General features: G+C 47.4%; 1 protein-coding gene across 1 annotated transcript; it reads left to right on the top strand.

Annotated features, from left to right (window-relative positions):
• The first annotated feature begins 1,458 nt into the window (after nucleotides 1-1,458).
• Nucleotides 1,459-13,876, top strand: LURAP1 (leucine rich adaptor protein 1). The gene is made up of 2 exons (XM_080656145.1): nucleotides 1,459-2,032; nucleotides 7,557-13,876. The coding sequence occupies exons 1-2, from the start codon at nucleotides 1,835-1,837 to the stop codon at nucleotides 8,076-8,078; spliced, it is 720 nt and encodes a 239-aa protein (XP_080512271.1). The 5' UTR covers nucleotides 1,459-1,834; the 3' UTR covers nucleotides 8,079-13,876.
• The last annotated feature ends 5,469 nt before the right edge of the window (nucleotides 13,877-19,345 follow it).

Raw genomic sequence — 19,345 nt, 5'->3', positions numbered from 1 at the left:
CTAACCACTATTTTAGACCCAGCTCTTCTACTCACCCTCTGCAACTCTCTGCAACTATTAGGGGCAGAAATGGAATAGTGGAGACCAGCTATAAGAAATATTAATCATGCTGTTAACCATGATTGTTCTGATTAGAGAAAACACATTCTAACCTGGCTGAGAGTTGACACCCCGGGACACGGGAGCCAACATTGGAATGCAGTCTATCCTCCTTTTCCCAGAACTACCTATCATTATGGAAAGATTAAACAATCTAGTCCTGGAGGCACCCGGAGGTGCCCACCCTCTGCGACCCCCCCCCCCAGCCCGCATTGCCTGTAACCTATAACCATTATGCCTTGCCTACTTTCCCATGCCTGTAATTCTTTTTTTAAAAAATATATTTTATTGATTTTTTTACAGAGAGGAAGGGAGAGGGATAGAAAGTTAGAAACATTGGCCGAAACCGGTTTGGCTCAGTGGATAGAGCGTCGGCCTGGGGACTGAAGGGTCCCGGGTTCGATTCCGGTCAAGGGCACGTACCTTGGTTGCGGGCACATCCCCAGTGGGGGGAGTGCAGGAGGCAGCTGATCGATGTTTCTCTCTCATCGATGTTTCTAGCTCTCTATCCCTCTCCCTTCCTCTCTGTGAAATATCAATAAAATATATTTAAAAAAAAAAAAAAGAAAGAAAGTTAGAAACATTGATGAGAGAGAAACATCAATCAGCTGCCTCCTGCACACCTCCTACTGAGGATGTGCCGGCAACCAAGGTACATGCCCCTCATCAGAATTGAACCTGGGACCCTTCAGTCTGCAGGCCAACGCTCTATCCACTGAGCCAAACCGGCAAGGGCCCATGCCTGTAATTCTTACTTCCCCATGTAATCTTCCTCCCTCTTCCCAATATAAGCAGCTGGCTTGTGGGGAGGGGCAGAGCAGATTTTTGTGGACGACCTGCTGCTCTCCCATACTGCTGGCAGTATTGGAATAAACACTCATATGATTCCACCCTGCTTAATTGGCTCAAGTAGTGACAGGCAGCTGGGACCCACTGGTTGTCCGGTTACATTACCACTGTTCCTTAAACTCCCACATCCATGACTGAGCATGCTTAGCCTTCATTCAGCAAACATTTATTGGGCGCCTGCTGTGTACTTGCTGGATTCCTGCGGGGGGGGGGGGGGGAGGGAGGGGTTGGGAGAAGGCGCTGAGTTCTTCCAATGCTCCTTCAGTTACAAGTCCAGAATCGCCCAGCCCTAAGCATTCTAAGGCCAGAGGTTGTGTCCGCAGCACTCGAACACACACACACACACACACACACACACACACACACACACACATCCCACAGCTCTGCGCGGCTTTTCTGAGCATTACGGCGCGCTCCTCCCGCCCCCGCGACACACACACACACACACACACACACACACACACACACACAAGCATTCCAGAGCCAGAGGTCCGCAGCACTCGAACACACACACACACACACACACACACACACACACACACACACATCCCACGGCTTTGCGCGGCTTTTCTGAGCATTACGGCGCGCTCCTCCCGCCCCCGCGACACACACACACACACACACACACACAAGCATTCCAGAGCCAGAGGTCCGCAGCACTCGAACACACACACACACACACACACACACACACACACACACACACACACACACACATCCCACGGCTTTGCGCGGCTTTTCTGAGTCTTACGGCGCGCTCCTCCCGCCCCCGCGTGGCGCGGGCAGGGACCCACCGGTTCCGCTCCGCACTAGCAGCGGAGACGTGACCCTAGGGAGCGGGACCCCGCCGTCCCGACGCTCTGCTCGGTTCAGGCTATAGGCCCGTATGGAGGGGACTGCAGAGTCCCAGACGCCTGATCTGCGAGACGTGGAGAGCAAGGTGGGCAGGAAGACCCCTGAAGGGCTGCTCCGCGGACTTCGAGGTGAACGGGAGCCGGGACCCTCTGGCACCCTGCTGCTCCCCGGGGCGCCGAGCTCGGGCCACGGCCTGGGGGACAAGATCAAGGCGCTGAAGATGGAGCTGGTGAGTGTGGGGCTCCACAGGCTGGGCGGAAGTGGGGGTTTGAGGTAGGACCCGAGCCCCGAGTCCCTGAGTCCCCGGTGTAGGGCCTGAAGGAAGGACTCAGAGTTGGACTGGAGACCAGGGAGTTTAAACTCTCCACCTAACTCAACAGGATCTCTCTCAGGTCAATCCTTATACCCTGGGGTCCATCACTTGCTTCCCCAAGGGTGAGTAGAGTGTAGATGGGTCCTGAAGACTTGGGGTGAGAGGCACAGTCTCTTGGAAGTTTTTCCTGCCAAATAATTGGGAGGGGAGAGGCGAAGACTGGGAAACACTAAGAACCTAGCACAGCAGAAATCTCCCCACCTCCGACCCCTACCTCCTCACCCACGGGACCATCTGTCCCCCAGCCGCCATTATAGGGCAACCAGTTTTTTCTCCACCTGCACACTGGGTCCGGGGTTTGTTCTTCTGAGGCCCCAGTGTTCACAGCAGGGAGTCAGCACAGTAGAGATTTGGGTGAAAACTGCCTGGACTAGGGCCAGTAAAAACACCCTTTCTTTCACTAACATTCTCCCAATCTTCCTTAAAATATTTGAAATTTCCTAGAACCTTAGCAGACATGAGTAGCAGCACTATCGGTGTTGGTTTCATCACCTCTGACTCAGTCTCCTCCTCACCAACCCCGGGGTGCACCAGATATTTGGATCTCATCTGTACCTCCTTGGGGAGAGCAGGAAACAGGCACCCTCCCCCTTCCCTGTTGCTGCTGGGTCTAGATTCAAAGCCAAAAGAGCAGTTGGGACCCACCAGGCTCCCCGGGGCCCTGATTCCGGTGAAGGTGGTGATTTACACCTGCCATCACTTTACAGCCAGTTCTAGGGAACTGAGGAATTGCCAGCTGCTCTCTGGCCCAGAACCAGGAGGCCACAGTGAGGATGTGAGTTAATGTCTTCCTGGAGCCCCACTGTGTGCTCAGCTCTGTGCCAGGCTGAGCTGTGAGGGAGAGGGGGAGGAGGAGGTCATGGGGACTTCCAGACAGCCTGAGAGGCTGGGAGGAGAGCCTTATGGGCAGAGCAATCAGGGAAGGCTCCCCAGGGGGAGGATTTGAATGCCATGTGTGCACTTGGCCTTGAAGGCTGGAGGAGAGCCAAATTCTCCAAAGTAATGTCCATCTGAGGGAGGGGCCTGGCTTTGCCTCATTGTACAAACTTTAGCTCCAGGCCTAGAAAGAGCCCACCGAGAGGGCCCTACTTTGGGAACTAACTTTTACCAAGTGCATGTGGCAGACTTCAGGCTGAGCACTTTACAAGTTCGCCTCTTAATCCTCATGGCAACCCTATTAGGTAAGTGATATTTTATAGGTTAAGAAACGGAGGCACAAAGAGGTTAAGTAATTGCCCAAGGTCATACGAAGTTAAAAAGCAGAGCCAAGCTTTGAACCTAGATGACCTGCCTACACTTTACATCTACCATTGCGACCTGCTTTATGCCAGACACCGTAAACATATTTTATGTCATTCAAATGAGAAAAGCAGTCGTCATTTTCCCCATCTCACAGATGAAACGTGCTTGTAGGTGCTAAGGGACTTGCCTGAGGTCACACAGGGAGGAGCCATGCCTAGTCTCTCTGGCTCTAACTCTTCTCTGCCTTTGGTGGATATTCCCTGTTTGTAAACTTTAAGGGGTACGTTTAACTTCTGATTAGGTCTGACTCTTGACCCAGCCTGGCCTGGGGCCCTAGGCTGCCCATGAAGGGCAGGAGGGAGGGAGTTTTCTGGGGGCCCTAACAGGGAGAGGCTCCCTATGTGCCCCATGGATCCCTATTCCATTCCCTTCTCCCTCTTCAGGCCAGGATGTCATGAATCTCTTTTACACTCTGCCCTGCCCACTGGGTTATAGCCAGGGAGGACAAGGAGCAGGGCAGGGGGGTTCCACCCTGGAGCCACTTGTGACAGAACTGGTCCAAGCCCTCTAAGTACTGTCCTTCAACAGTCTTTCTTCCAGCTCCCCTGCAGGGAGGGGACAGTCTTGCCCCTGAGGCCAAGGTCATCCCTGCCTCTAGGCCTTTTCCCTTCCGCCCAGGCAGACTCTGGAGTATGCAGAAAGGAAAAACAGTGGCAACCTCCTAATACTACCACCCAAATAACTGTTGTTATGACAACAACCCCACAGAACAGTTTGAAAAAAAGCTTTAGCCCACTGGTGTGACTCAGTGGGTAGAGCGCCCACCTTATGAACCAGGGGGTCATAGTTCAATTCCTGGTCAGAGCACATGCCCGGGTTTGTGGGCTCTACCCCCAGTTTGGGGCATACAGAAGGCAGCCGATCAATGATTCTCTCTCATCATTGATGTTTCTATCTCCCTCTCCCTTCCTCTCTGAAATCAATAAAAAAACGTATTTTTAAAAAAGCTATAGGCAAGAAGTGGGGAGGCATAGGTTCAAGTCCTAGCTCTGCTGAATCATCTTGAGATCCTGAGTAGTAGGGCCTCTCTCTTTGCCTTAGTTTTTCTGCCTCTTCCCAAAGTGGGTGAAGACAAGTGATTGTGAGACCAGATGATCTCTAAGAGCCTTCCTAATAATAATAGTCTGAGAATCTCAATCCATGACCAAGGATTTGGGACTGGGATTTTATCCTAGGGCCTGATTTGACCTGAATGATAAGGGAGCCATACTGTAGCCTCAGGGCTGGGCTGAGAGTCTGATGTGTATATGTTAAGGGGAGGAGTAGGGAACCTGAATCCCTGTGGGAAGAGAATTGGGTTGGAGTGGTCTCTGAGGCTGCATCTCTCCTGAGCTGTTTATCCCCCTTCTGTTTCCAAAGAGACGGTGTGAAATGAGTACTTACTTTTCGGGCAAAAAAGCCTTGCTTTCTTCTGTTCCATGGAGTGATGCTGTCACAGTCAGGGAATCCCACTATCACAGGACTATAGAATCTGGTTCTAAGATTTGTTTCCCACCAACATGGTAAAACCCAACCTCCTGAACCCTGGGGACCAGCAGAGGGGGGCTGAGAACAGTAAAGGCAAGGACATCGCAGAACTGGATCTGACCTCCCCAATATTGGGCTAAGCACCATAAATGAGCTAGGCGGGACCTGCTTTCAGGGAGCTCACAGTGTGGCTTCAGGAAGGAGAGAGACAGAGTAGTAACTCTAGTGCAGGGTAAGTGCTATTGGAACCCAGGGATGGCTTTCTGGAAGAGTCTTCATTATAGAGTGACATGGTCAAATATGTGCTCTGGCAAGGCTACTTTGGGGTTGTTTTAATACATTTTTTTTATTGATTTCAGAGAGGAAGGGAGAGGAAGAAAGATAGATACATCAATGATGAGAGAGAATCATTGATCAGCTGCCTCTTGCATGCCCCACACTGGGGATCGAGCCCACAACCTGGGCATGTGCCCTTGACTGGAATCGAACCTGGGACCCTTCAGTCTGTAAGCTGGCACTCTACCCACTGAGCCAAACTGGCTAGGGCTGGCAAGGATACTTGAATTGGAGGAGACACTGCTTTGTCTGGCTAAGTTCTACTTAATTTTTAAGGCTCTAAATGGAAATAGATACAATATATCTATTGCCTCTAAGATGGAATAAATACAATATATGATATGTTTAAAAGCCTTGAGAAATTCAGACAATTGGGAATTTGGTGATGACTTATTGATAACTATATAGCAAGCTAAGCAAAACAGTAGTAGTAGTAATAATAATAATATAACATATTATAACATGAATAATGCTAATATAACATATTATAACATTGATAATAACATATTCAATTGTCCTGTTGGGGAATTGAACCATGATCTCCTGGGTAGACACTCAACAACTGGGTAACATATTCTTATTCTAAGGAAAACATAAAGTTGTAAGAAATGAAAGGTAACTATAATAAACCACATGGCTTAGCTGTGATTGAATTTTAATAAGATAAACACTGAATAATTAATTTTATTGTATATAATAGGAATATGGGGAGATGTGAAGGGTGCCTGTATGGCAGAGGAATGGGGAGTAAATTGAAAGAGTTAAATCCTTAACCTCTATCGTGTGGGAAGTCAGTAGAAAATAGCTAAGACTTAAAAATTAGTAAGTAGCATGTAATTTGGAAATTAGAAGGTAAGTACCAAAATAAACAGCTAAAAAAATTAATAGTTGTCTCTGGAGTGTGGGATTTAGGACAATGATGGGGAACTGTTACTTTTCATAATAAATCTTGCAGAACTTTTTGCCTCTTTAATCTTTTTTTTTTTTTTTTTTTTTTTTTGCCTCTTTAATCTTTAACTATTACTTTGACTAAAAATAACACCAAATAAAAGGAACTTTTAAGTCGGATGGCAGAACCGGGGGTTCCCAGGGAGGTATGCTAGGAGTGAAGCTAGAGAGATGGGCAAGAGCCATATTATGAAAGCCTTTGAATGCCAGCTGCTAAACTGTTTACATTTTATTCTCTAAGAGCAGTGCAAAGCCCATAAAGGCTCTTGAGCAAGGGAAGGACAGGTCCAAACTTGTGTTTGGGAAAGATAATTCAGTGCCTCTGAGTTAAAAGGGACCCTAGAGATTACCCAGTCAGTCAGACTTACTCCCAGTACAAGCAGGGAGACGAGAGTGTGGTGGAGGAAAGTCCTGAATCCCTAGTCAGAGGGATTCTGACCCTACGAAGCTCTAGCCAACGCCTCTCCCTTAATAATTGCTACCGGCACCCTGAAGTGCCTGGGGGACAGGTTAGCTCCCTCTTTATCCCTCAGCTCCTGTCTTCTTTTGGTCCAGTCTACTTCCCAATTAACAGCTGGCCTCCTATCAGACGATTTGTTGGCTGTTTTTAAGTCTTACTGGTGACTCTGTTACCGGTTGTTCTAATAGTTAATAATAATACCTATCTATGAAGTTCAAAGCTCAGTAGGATCAGATTTTAATATTTAACATTTACTGAGACCTTACTCTGTGGCAAGCCTTACTCTGAGTACTTAATAGACAGCATCTCAAAATTCTCACAGCCACCCTGTGAGGTGAGTAATTTAATGCTATTTTACAAACAAGGAAACCGAGCTCAAAGAAGATATGAAAGTTGGCTATAGTGGTGTAGATAATCTGTGGTAGAGGTGAGATTTTTAAACAGTAATCTGTCTGCTTCTAAGCCCACACTCCAAACCCTTCTGTTTCCATGCTTTAGAAAAAACAAAACACGCTTTTCTTTTTTTTTTTTTTTTTTTTTTTTTTACTGATTTTTAGAGAGATAGGAAGGGAGAGGAAGAGAGAGAAGCATCGATGTGAGAGCGAAACATTGATTGGTCAGCTGCCTCCAGCAAGCCTCCCACTGGGGATCAAGGCCTCCACCCCGGGCATGTGCCCTGATCAGAATCAAACCTGGCAACCTTTTGGTGCACGGGACAACGTCCAACCAACTGAGCCACACCAGCCAGGACTCCCTGCTTCTTGAGAGTGAAACACAGGTGTTTGGACCACAAGGTAGGGGTCTCTGGAAACATTTGAGAAATGCATGGCCCAGAACCAGGACTGATTCCTTCTCCCACTCCCCCAGGCTTACCTGCGAGCCATTGATGTGAAGATCCTACAGCAGCTGGTGACTTTGAATGAGGGCATTGAGGCGCTCCGCTGGCTGTTGGAAGAACGGGGGGCATTGACCAGCCACTGCAGCAGCCTCACCAGCAGTCAATATAGCCTGACAGGCGGGAGCCCAGGCCGCTCAAGGAGAGGCAGCTGGGACAGCCTGCCAGACATCAGCTCAACTGACCAGCTGGACAGTGTCTCCATTGGCAGCTTCCTGGACACCGTGGCACCCCCTGAGCTGGATGAACCGGGCAACCTTAGGGCTCCCCATCCTGAGATGGACTGGGCAAAGGTTATACCTGGTGGGGAGAGGGCCAGGACTGAGTTGGACCTGACAGCCACCAAGCTAGGGAGCTTGAGGGCTGTGTGGAAGCCCCCAGAGGAGGGGCTCCAAGGTGGACCTCCTGAGCCACCAGAGGATGAAAATGCCAAACTGGGCTTTGAGGTCCACTGGTACTGGGGGCAGTGCCAGGATGATGTGACCTTCCTGTAACAACATATCCACCCTTTTGTTCTGCTGTGGCTTCTTTCTTCGCTAGGCCCTGGTCTCCCTTGAAATTTATTCTCTCTCAATTTAGGACTAGGAAGAGGCTGCATTGAAATCAGTTACCATGGAAATCTGTCCTCACCATCCCTCTGGTCCCTGAGGAGACTATGCCTCTATCCCTCAATTATTGGGTCCCTAGAGCTATTTCCATAGATATATATTTTTTTCCGTACATATATTAACTCTAGAGCAGGGGTGGGAAATGTTCAGCCTATAGACCGCATAAGGCCTGCGAAATCATTTGGTCTGGCCCTGCCAAAGCATTAGGGATGAGTTAACTAAATGTTTGACCAAGTATAGCAGGCTAATATTTAAGTTGATAATTTTGTATGGCCTGTGAACAATGTTATAACTATCAAAATGGCCCTTGGCAGAAAAGTTTCCCCACCCCTGCTCTTGAGGGTGTGATGGTCTCTCTTTCCTTTTCCTCCATAACTATGTAAGGATTTGAAGGATTGAGGACCCTTAGGAGGTCATTCATGAAGAGATGTGGGAATAATGGCCTCAATGTCTAAGAGCCTTGGCTGTCTCCCCCCCGTCCCCTCACCTTGGCCAAGTTGGATGATTGTGGAGGGACATGGTTACTCAGGGCCAACACTCCATGGATTAGCCTTCCTAGTAGCCTTTGGGGTTGGTAGAACCACTGTTTCCTGTTTGGTGAGTGATGTCATTGCCTGCCAAGATGGATTAGCCTTTCCACTGTACCAGTCCTTTGGTGGTAATAGGTCAGTATAGCTGCTAAATGAGACCACGCCATTTATTCTCCAAACCATTACTTCTTGTGAGGGGGAACATACCACCCCTCCTGGCAAGAAATTTCCTCACTGTCAGATGTTTATGCTTCTTTTCAGAAAGGTTCATACTTTTTAAACAGGGTTATTCTCATTTCATTCTAGGGGATCTCGCTTCCTCTATAACCACATCCCTGTCTGGTGCCAGCACTTCTATATCTGTGCTTTTAGGGAGGGAAACTGGCAAGGGCCTCCACCTACTGCTCTCAGAAGTCTTGGCCTGCCCTGCCACAGTCCGTGTTTTACCCTGTCCCTGGGTTGTCCCCATTCTTGTATTCTGGCTCCATATCTGTCTGCCAGGAGATTCAGTCTTTGTGTCTCCACACCTTCTCAGTTTCCACTTCCACTTCAGGCTTCAGGCCTTTTATATGCAGATGAGTCCCCATTGCTTAGGGGAGAACAAGCTTGAGGTCTCAGAGCTCTGGAGGTGTACCAGAATCTCCAAAGTGAGGAGGTGTCTTCTTTTCTAAACCCGTGATTCCCCCTCCCCCACCTTGCCCCGACCCTCTACCATTTGGTCAAAGGGATCTGCCCAGAGACTGGGACACAGGAATCCCCTTGTTTGAATTACAATGGAGGGTGTGGTGTGGCAGGGAAAGACAGAGGCTCTTTAGTCCTAGGGCCCACATCATGGGAGGAGGGAGAGATCGAGGGAAAGGCCACTTTCCTTCCTCCCTTAAAGCAAGCCCTAGACTCCTAGGACCTGAGGAGGGAGCAGGGGACTGGCTCTGGGCCTGGGTCCCAGGCCCTAAAGAATTACACCAAAGAAGGAATTCAGGGAAGCTGCCAACCTGAGGCTCAGGGAGGGGACAAGGAGACAAGGGCTGTGGTTGATGTCAAAGAATGAATTCTTGGAGATTAACCCTTTGAACCCCAGGTAACTGCCCATAGGTTGCTCCCTATCTTTCCTGGGCCCTGAAACTAGATTATTGGAAGGCGAAATGGATATCAGGTGATCTTTGCCTATTTGCTGTGCCCTCCTGAGTTGTAGGAGTAATCCCCAAATCCTAGAATAACTGCTGCAATTTCTCTACTTTTCATTCTATGCTGGGGAAGGGCAGGAAGCCAGGTTGATCATCGCTACTTCCCCTAAACTCCAATTCTTATTCTGCACCCCCACCCCAATCATTGTGGGACAATACATTCAGTCCAAGGCTGTCCCCTAAAGACCCTCTCTCCTCCTCCCATTCCCTCAATGTGATTGATATCACTAAAATATATTCTTAGCCTCTCCTCTGCTGCCCACCAGCCCTCTCCTTACCACCCCTCCTGGTCTTGGGGCTCCTGACCTCCCCACCCCCGGGGCTGGAAATTCAAATACCCTTTTCTAATTCCTCCTCTGTTGCCATTTTGTAGTGTGCCCTTGGGGAATTACCTTGTAATCTTTTTTGAAGCTTATTTGTTTAGTCTACAGACTTCTGAGCTGAAGCAGTTGCCTGCCATCTTGTGGTCATTATGCACCATTGCCATGAGTAGCTGGGTGGAGCCTCCAAATTCAAATACTGCCTTACAGAAGACCAGCCCCCGCAGTGCACAGACAGACTGGAGAGACAGGCCTAGAATCAGAGACTTGCCCAGTGTGATCCATGGCAATGCCCAGGTTAGAGAACCCAGGTGTCTCCTGCCTGCTTGCCTGCCCACAGTTCTGTCACTTGGTTAGACTGTTCCTCCACCTCACCCAGTCAATTCCACCCGAGCCTTAAAGGGACTGAAAGCAATTTTCTCCTATTTTAATATCTGGGTACTCATCCTACTGCAAAGAGGCAGCTCCATGTTTAGAGAAGGGCTACAGGCTCCGAGGAAAGAGAACCTTGGACCTGGATTGGGTAAAGGGTACATGAATCTGGTCTGCAGATATAAGGAAAATCAATCCTGGACCATTTTTCTGGGAAGGGAGGGTGAGTAGGGCCGGAAATCATGGGGTCAGAACTCCACACGGCGGAGGTTAGAAGTGGGGTCTGGGGTGGAGAGGTTTGAGATTAGGAAATCCAGGTGGGTCCTATGGAGTTGGGGGCTCCATATGTCAGGGTATTACAAGGAGATGTGACTTTTTTTTTAAGTGGGTAATTAGGTAATATAAAACATTTAATTCTTAGCAACCCTATAAACAATGCATTATTAACAATGTGTTGTTGCTTAGACATTTGCTCAGGTAGTAATATAAGTAACAAATGAATGGTAATATGAACCTAGTTCAGTTTGATTGCAGGGGCTCAATGGGATAGGCATTGAGGGTGTTGAGCTGGAGAGGTCTGGTGAGCTGGGATGCCTGGGCACTCCAGATAGGTCTGGGCATCCTATCTTTATATCTTATACCCTATTTCACTACCAGAGAAGTTCAGGGACCCAGTAAACACACATCCTTGGTCCCTCCTACCAGCCTTTGGACTGGCTGCTTGAGACTTAGCTCTCCTGTTAACTTAGACCTTCCTAGCTAGCTCAGAGAAAGGGAAAGGGGGGGAGATAAGAGAGAATGAGATGGAAGTAGAGTGCTACAAGAATGATCAGAGGGAGCATACTATCCTCCAAGTGGGCCCAAGGCTTTTGTCAGGGCTCATGATAAAGGCAGAGATGCAATTGCTCTTGGCAACTGCAGAAATAGTGCCTGGGAGGATAAGGGGTGGTGCTGACTGGGGTGGGTACATCATGAAGACACGAGACCATGTGAGTGGACAAGTGTAAGGGCCTGCATTTAGGATGGGGGCAGTGAGGCTGAGCACTGGACTGACTGGAAGCTCAGTGGCACCTTAGGTGAGAAATGCTTGGGGCTTGTTGTAGACACAAGCTCACTGTGCCTGGTGCCAGGCACGCACTGGGTGTTCAGTGACACCTGTTGACTGAATGGAGGAATGAATGTGTATAAACCCACAAGGAGATGTGACTTTTTAAAGTGGGTAATTAGGTAATAATAGGTAATTTAAAACATTATTTAATTCTTAGCAACCCTATAAACAATGCATTACTAACAATGTGTTGTTGCTTAGACATTTGCTCAGGAAGTAATATAGGCAATAAATGAATGGTAATATGAACCTAGTTCAGTTTGATTGCAGGGGCTTCTAGGAAATTTGATTCTCCACTTGCCACTCTCACAAACCTTACTTTCCTAGGAGAACAGTTTAGTGCTGACCAGCCACAGGGCCAGCATACAAGTTTCCTATTGCTGCTGTAATGAATTACCATAAACTTAATTGCTTAAAATAACACAAATGCATTAGCTTACAGTTCTGGAGGCCATAGTTCTGAAATCAGTTTCATTGGGCTAAATTACAAGTCAAAACGTTGACAAGCTTGCATACTTTCTGGAGTCTCTAGGGGAGAATCCACTTCTTTGCCTTTTCCAGGTTCTAGAGGCTGCTTGCATTCCTTGGTTCATGGCCCCTTTCTCCATCATCAAGCCAGCTATTCTGGCTGGACATAGCATCTTCACTCCTCTGACCTCTGCTTCCATCCTTCTCTAATTCTCCTGTTTCCTCTTATGAGAATTACATTCGATTACATGTCTTTATAATTATATTGGGTCCACTGAGACATCTCCCCACCTCAAGATCTTTAACCATATCTTCAAAGTCCCTTTTGCCATATAAGTTAAGATACTAACAGGTTCTGGGAATTAGGACATGAATATCAACCATAGGCAGGGATGGAGGGTGGGCAGGAGGATTCACTCAGGGCCAGAATGAGCCCCTATGCTTTGTCCAGCCTCCCTCAGGTTGGTGCCAGGGGGACAGGTCTAGGCTCCGTGTCTGGAGAATAGCAAGTGTCTCCTGAATCATCATTACCAGGAAGAGGTGAGAGTGAAGATCAAACTTGAGAGAAATTCTCAGTTTAGAGAACTTTTCAGGCCTGAAATTCTCCTGCGGGACAAATTTGTCTTTAACATTGCCTCCTCTCCAGAAACATTCTATACTCCTCAAGGCAGAAGATAATTACCAGCAAATTAGCCAGGGGTCTCTCTGGAAAAAGTAGATTTTTCTCCTTTTAAAAAAATTTGATTTTAGATAAAGGGAGAGAGAGAAACACCAGTTTGACCCTGGCTGGTTTGGCTCAGTGGACAGAGCATCAACATAGGGACTGAAGGGTCCTGGGTTTGATCCTGGTCAAGGGCACATGCCTGGGTTTTGGGTTCAATCCCCAGTAGGGGGTGTGCAGGAGGCAGCCCATCAATGATTCTCATCATTGATGTTTCAATCTCTATCTCCCTCTCCCTCTCTGAAATCTCCCTCTCTATATAAAGAAAAACAGTATTTGGAGAAAAAAAAGAAACACCAGTTTATTCCACTTATTTATGCATTCATTGGTTGATTTTTATATGTACCTTGACCAGGGATTGAACCTGCAACCTTGGCTTATTGGGATGACACTCTAACCAACTGAGCTACCCGGCCAGGGTAATTTTCTCCTTTTATTATTTTTTATTCTTTAATAGCTAAACTCTCATCATCAGTTGATACTAGATCTCTTGTTTTATTTGCTTTTGATCCTTGATCCTTATTCTCATTCTTCTCCCTGACCTAGGCATATACTCCATGTATTCACTATGTCTTTGTACATGTATGTGTCTTTAAATATATATATACTAGAAGCCTGGTGCACAAAATTCGGACACGGGTAGGGTTCCTAGGCCTGACTGGCAATCAGGGCCGATCTGTGGGGCAACCGGTGGGGCAATCCAGGGGCCTCCGCTGGCACCCACCTTGGCCGGCCTGGGGCCTGCGGGCTGGGGGTAGCTCCTGTGTTGAGCATCTGCTCCCTGGTGGTCAGTGCGCGTCATAGTGACAGGTCGTTCGGCTGTTCGGCCGTTCAGTCGATTTGCATATAAGGCTTTTATTATATAGGATACATATCTGTTTTAATATATACAAATGGTATAATTTTATAATGAGCTAACTTTTATAATGAATTGTTCCATATTTCAGTGATTTAACACAATAAAGATTTATTTTTCACTTACACAGGAGAATAGGTATTCTGGCTGGACAGCTCTCCTCCACTGTGCATTTCAGGTCCCAGGCTCCTTCCATTTTCAGCTGGTGACAGCCTGATCCTGCATCATAAGGTTCCCTGTTAACTTTTCACCAAATCATTTTACTATCCATTAATGACCATTTTATGAATTGGTTATTTCACCAGGGTTGATAAAATTATGATTTTCAAAAGCCATTATTTCTTCCTTTATTAGTTTTAATTCTGTACAGAAAAACATTTTCACATCCTCTAGGACCATTTGGTTATCCTGAATTAAAGTTCATATCATAATGTTAAGGTAAATGCTTAAATCTCTTTCCTTATTTATCTCTTTCATGCCCCCTACTGGGGATCGAGCTCGCAACTCGGGCATGTGCCCTGACCAGGAATCGAACTGTGTCCTGGTTCACAGGTTGACGTTCAACCACTGAGCCATGCCGGCCGGGCTGCTCTCTCTCTCTCTTTTTAAATTGATTTCAGAGAGAGACAGACAGAGAGAGAAAGAGAAAGAGAAATCAATTTGGCCCTAACCGGTTTGGCTCGGTGGATAGAGCATCGGCCTGCGGACTGAAAGGTCCCAGGGTCAATTCCGGTCAAGGACATGTACCTTGGTTGTGGGCACATCCCCAGTAGGAGGTGTGCAGAAGGCAGCTGATCGATGTTTCTCTCTCATCGATGTTTCTAACTCTCTATGCCTCTCCCTTCCTCTCTGTAAAAAATCAATAAAATATATTTAAAAAAAAGAGAAATCAATTTGTTTTTCCAGTTATTTATGCATTTATTGGTTGCTTCTTATATGTGCCCTGACCAGAGATTGAATCCGCAACCTTGGCAATACTCTAACCAACTGAGCTACCCAGCCAGGGATGCTCTCTCTTTAAATTATTGTTGTGAACTTGTAGTTTTTATATATTTAATATCTTAATCACTTGCAGTTATTTTTTATTTTTTTTAAATATATTTTATTGATTTTTTTTACAGAGAGGAAGGGAGAGGGATAGAGAGTTAAAAACATCGATGAGAGAGAAACATTGATCAGCTGCCTCCTGCACACCTCCCACTGGGGATGTGCCCGCAACCAAGGTACATGCCCTTGACCAGAATCGAACCTGGGACCTTTCAGTCTGCAGGCTGATGCTCTATCCACTGAGCCAAACCAGTTAGGGCTGCAGTTATTTTTTTATTTTTTTTTTTAAATATATATATATATATTTTATTGATATTTTACAGAGAGGAAGGGAGAGGGATAGAGAGCTAGAAACATCGATGAGAGAGAAACATCGATCAGCTGCCTCCTGCACACCTCCCACTGGGGATGTGCCCGCAACCAAGGTACATGCCCTTGACCGGAATCGAACCCGGGACCCTTCAGTCCGCAGGCCGACGCTCTGTCCACTGAGCCAAACCGGTTTCGGCTGCAGTTATTTTTTAATCCTATATATATAATAAAAGAGTAATATGCAAATTAACAATCACTCCGCTACACCCACCAGCCACGCCCACCAGCCACACCCACCAGCCAATCAGGAGCGAATATGCAAATAAACCCAACTAAGATGGCTACAGCCACAGAGAGCAGGAGGGAGGCTTGGTTTCCCCGGCGATGGAGGAAGCCAAGCTTTCCGCCTGCCCTTGCTGGCCTAGGCCTCCACTCAATGCTACAAAGTTTCAATGATAGAAGATACATAAATCCCCAAAAAAATGGCTGCCGCCACAGAGCAAGCAGAAGGCTTGGCTCTGCTCCAGGCTACAAAGTTTCAATTGTAGAAGATAAATAAACCCCAGATACCAGGGCCTCCGCTTGGGTCGCCGGGGGGCGTGGCTGGCCTGCAAACCACCATAGGCCCCTTGCCCAGGCCGCCCCACGCCCCAAGGGAATCCACACCCTGATCCAGGACACCCTTCAGGGCAAACCAGCTGGCCCCCACCCATGCACCAGGCTTCTATCCTATCTAATAAAAGAGTAATATGCAGATTGACCATCACTCCAACACACAAGGTGGCTGCCCCCATGTGGTCAAAGATCCTGCCCCCATGTGGACACAAGATGGCCACCACAAGATGGCCAGCAAGGGTGGGCAGTTGGGAGGGACCAGGCCTGCAAGGGAGGGCAGTTGGGGGCGATCAAGCCTGCAGGGGAGGGCAGTTAGGGGTGACCAAGCCGGCAGAGGAGAGAAGTTGGGGGCGACCAGGCCTGCAGGGAAAGGCAGTTGGGAGGGACCCAGGCCTGCAGGGGAGAGCAGTTAGGGGTGACCAGGCCTGCAGGGGAGGGCAGTTCGGGGTGACCAGGCCTGCAGGGGAGGGCAGTTAGGGAAAAACAGGCTGGCAGGGGAGCAGTTAGGCATCAATCAGGCTGGCAGGGGAGTGGTTAGGGGGTGTTCAGGCTGGCAGGCAGAAGTGGTTAGGAGTAATCAGGAAGGCAGGCGAGCAGTTGGGAGCCAGCAGTCCTGGATTGTGAGAGGGATGTCCAACTGCCCGTTTTGGCCCGATCCCACTGGGATCCAGCTTAAACGGGCAGTCGGACATCCCTTGGGGGGTCCCAGATTGGAGAGGGTGCAGGCTGGGCTGAGGGACACCCCCCACCCCCGTGCACGAATTTTTTGCACCGGGCCTCTAGTATTATATAACATTTCAAGCATACACAAAAATAGAGAAAATAATATAATGGATTTCCAGGCACCCACCAGTCAGTTTAAGTAATTATCAATTCATGGCCAATCTTGATTTATTTATTCCCTCAACTGCACTCCCCTGAGATTATTTTAAAGCAAAACTAGGTATAATTCCAATTCATCTGTGTTTTAGTATGTATCTCTAAAAGATAAGGGATTTTATTACCACTACTAGAGGCCTGGTGCACGAAACTCGTACATGGGGTGTGGGGGTGTGTGTCCCTCAGCCCAGCCAGAACCCACTCAATCTGGGACCCCTCTCACAATCCAGGATTGCTGGCTCCCAACCGCTCACCTGCCTGCCTGCCTGATTGCCCCTAACTGTTTCTGCCTGCCAGCCTGATCACCCCCTAACCACTCCCCTACCAGCCTGATTGATGCCTAACTGCTCCCCTGCCGGCCCGATTGCCCCTAACTGCCCTCCCCTGCCAGCCTGGTCACCCCTAACTGCCCTCCCTTGCCAGCCTGCTTGCCCCCAACTTCTCTCCCCTGCAGGCCTAGTCGCCCCCAAATGCCCTTCCTTGCAGGCCTGGTCCCTCCCAACTGCCCTCCCCTGCTGGCCTGATTGCCCACAACTGCCCTCCCCTGCTGGCTATCTTGTGGCCACGTGGGGGCAGCCATCTTTGACCACATGGGGGCGGCCATCTTGTGTGTTGGAGTGATGGCCAATTTACATATTACCTCTTTATTATATAGGATTACACCTAAAAATTAATAATTTCTCAATGTAATAAAATATAGTTGATGTTCAGTTTCCCCCAATTTTCTTCTTTTTTTTTTAATCCTCACCAGAGGATATTTTTCCATTGATTTTTATTTATTTTTAATGAGATTTATTCTCTCTTTTTAAAAAATATGTTTTATTTATTTCAGAGAGGAAGGGAGAGAGAGAGAGAGAGAGAGAGAGAGAGAGAGAGAGAGGAAGAAACATCAATTATGAGAGAGAGCAGCTGCCTCCTGCATGCCCCCCACTGGGGATTGAGCCTGCAACCCAGGCATGTGCCCTTGACTGGAATCGAACCCGGGACCCTGATTCAGTCTGCAGGCCGATGCTCTATCCACTGAGCCAAACCAGCTCACATGGATATTGGCTCAATATCCATGTGAGAGAAATACATTGATTGGTTGTCTCTTGCACACACCGTGACCAGGCCTGCAACCCAGGTACATGCCCTGGGCGGGAATTGAACCTGGGACCTTTTGGTCCACAGGCAGATGCTCTATCCACTGAGCCAAAGCGGCTAGGGCCCAATTTTCTGATAAACTTAAAAAAAAAGTTTTAGTACCAGGGTTATGCTGACCTCCTAAAAAGAGTTAGGAAGTGTTTTCTCCTCCCCTGTTTTCCAAAAGCATTTGGTAAGATTAGCAGTATTATTCAGTATTTGATAGAATTCATCAGTGAAATAATCTGGGCCTGAGGTTTTCTTTGCAGGGAGGTTTATTTATTTATTTATTTTTAAATATATTTTATTGATATTTTACAGAAAGGAAGGGAGAGGGATAGAGAGCTAGAAACATCGATACGAGAGAAGCATCGATCAGCTGCCTCCTGCACACCTCCCACTGGGGATGTGCCCGCAACCAAGGTACATGCCCTTGACCGGAATCGAACCCGGGACCCTTCAGTCTGCAGGCCGACGCTCTATCCACTGAGCCAAACCGGTTTTGGCTGCAGGGAGGTTTATTTTTATAAAAAATGCAATTTCTTTGATGCATATAGGGCTATTCAGTCTTTTAATTTCATTTTGAATTAGTTTTGGTAAGTTGTGTTTCTCAAATAATTTGTTCATTTCATCTAAGTTATTGACTTTATTAGCATAAAGTTGTTCATAAGACTCCCTTGTTATTTTTTTAGAAATCTGGACTCATAAGATAAAGCACAAATGTAGAGAACACAGAAAACAAGTGTAAGGCTTAATGAAAGATTCTAAGGCCAACACTTCTGTTACCACTACCATGTCAAGAACCAGAACCCACCCAGAAGTCCTGGCCATGGCCCTATCCCAAGTATAATCCCTTTCCTCTGCCATCAGTAACCATTTCCTGACTAGAGTATTTAGTTCTTTACATCTTTTTTATAGTTTTATATCCAAATGTATATCCAGTCCTAGCCGGTTTTGCTCAGTGGATAGAGCATTGGCCCGGGGACTGAAGGGTCCCGGGTTTGATTCCAGTCAAGGGCACTTACCTCCGTTGCAGGCTTGATCCTGTGCAGGAGGCAACCAATCAATGTCTCTCTCTCTGTGTGTCTATCCCTCTCTCACTTTCCCTAAAAATCAATGGAAAAGTATCTTTGGGTGAGGATTAACAACAACAAAGTAACAGAAACAAATGTATATCCACAAAACACACTACCACACTGGAGCCAGGAGACCACAAATGCCCTCATTGTCATTGTTATCGTGTTAATTGTTGATTTAATTATCCTGTACCCACCTATGTAAAAAAATGTATGTGTCGCCCTGGCAGGTGTGGCTCAGTTGGTTGGGTTGCTGGTTCAATTCCTGGTCAGGGCACATGCCTGGGTTGCAGGCTGGATCCCCAGTAGGGGTGTGTGCGAGGTAAGCCAATCGATGTCTCACTCGAACATTGATGTTTCTTTCCCTTTAAAAATCAATAAAAAAGTAACAAAAAATGTATCTATCATTTTACTTTTTATCCACTCCCAAAGGTTTCCCCATTTTGCTTTTCCCCCCTCCCAATTCTATCACCAATGGATTTCATGGAACCCACTGAGGTTCCTCTTTTGATTGTAATATATAAAAGAAAATGCAAAATAGCC

Source organism: Plecotus auritus (assembly GCF_963455305.1).
Source record: "Plecotus auritus genome assembly, chromosome: 2".
Lineage (NCBI taxonomy): Eukaryota > Metazoa > Chordata > Mammalia > Chiroptera > Vespertilionidae > Plecotus > Plecotus auritus.
This window is presented reverse-complemented; position numbering and strand designations above follow the sequence as displayed.

Excerpts from the sequence above, each read along its gene's own strand:
- LURAP1 (XM_080656145.1), top strand. The coding sequence starts at position 1,835 with ATGGAGGGGACTGCAGAGTCCCAGACGCCTGATCTGCGAGACGTGGAG. Across the intron at positions 2,033-7,556 it reads AGGCGCTGAAGATGGAGCTG|GCTTACCTGCGAGCCATTGA; the intron begins GTGAGTGTGGGG and ends CCACTCCCCCAG.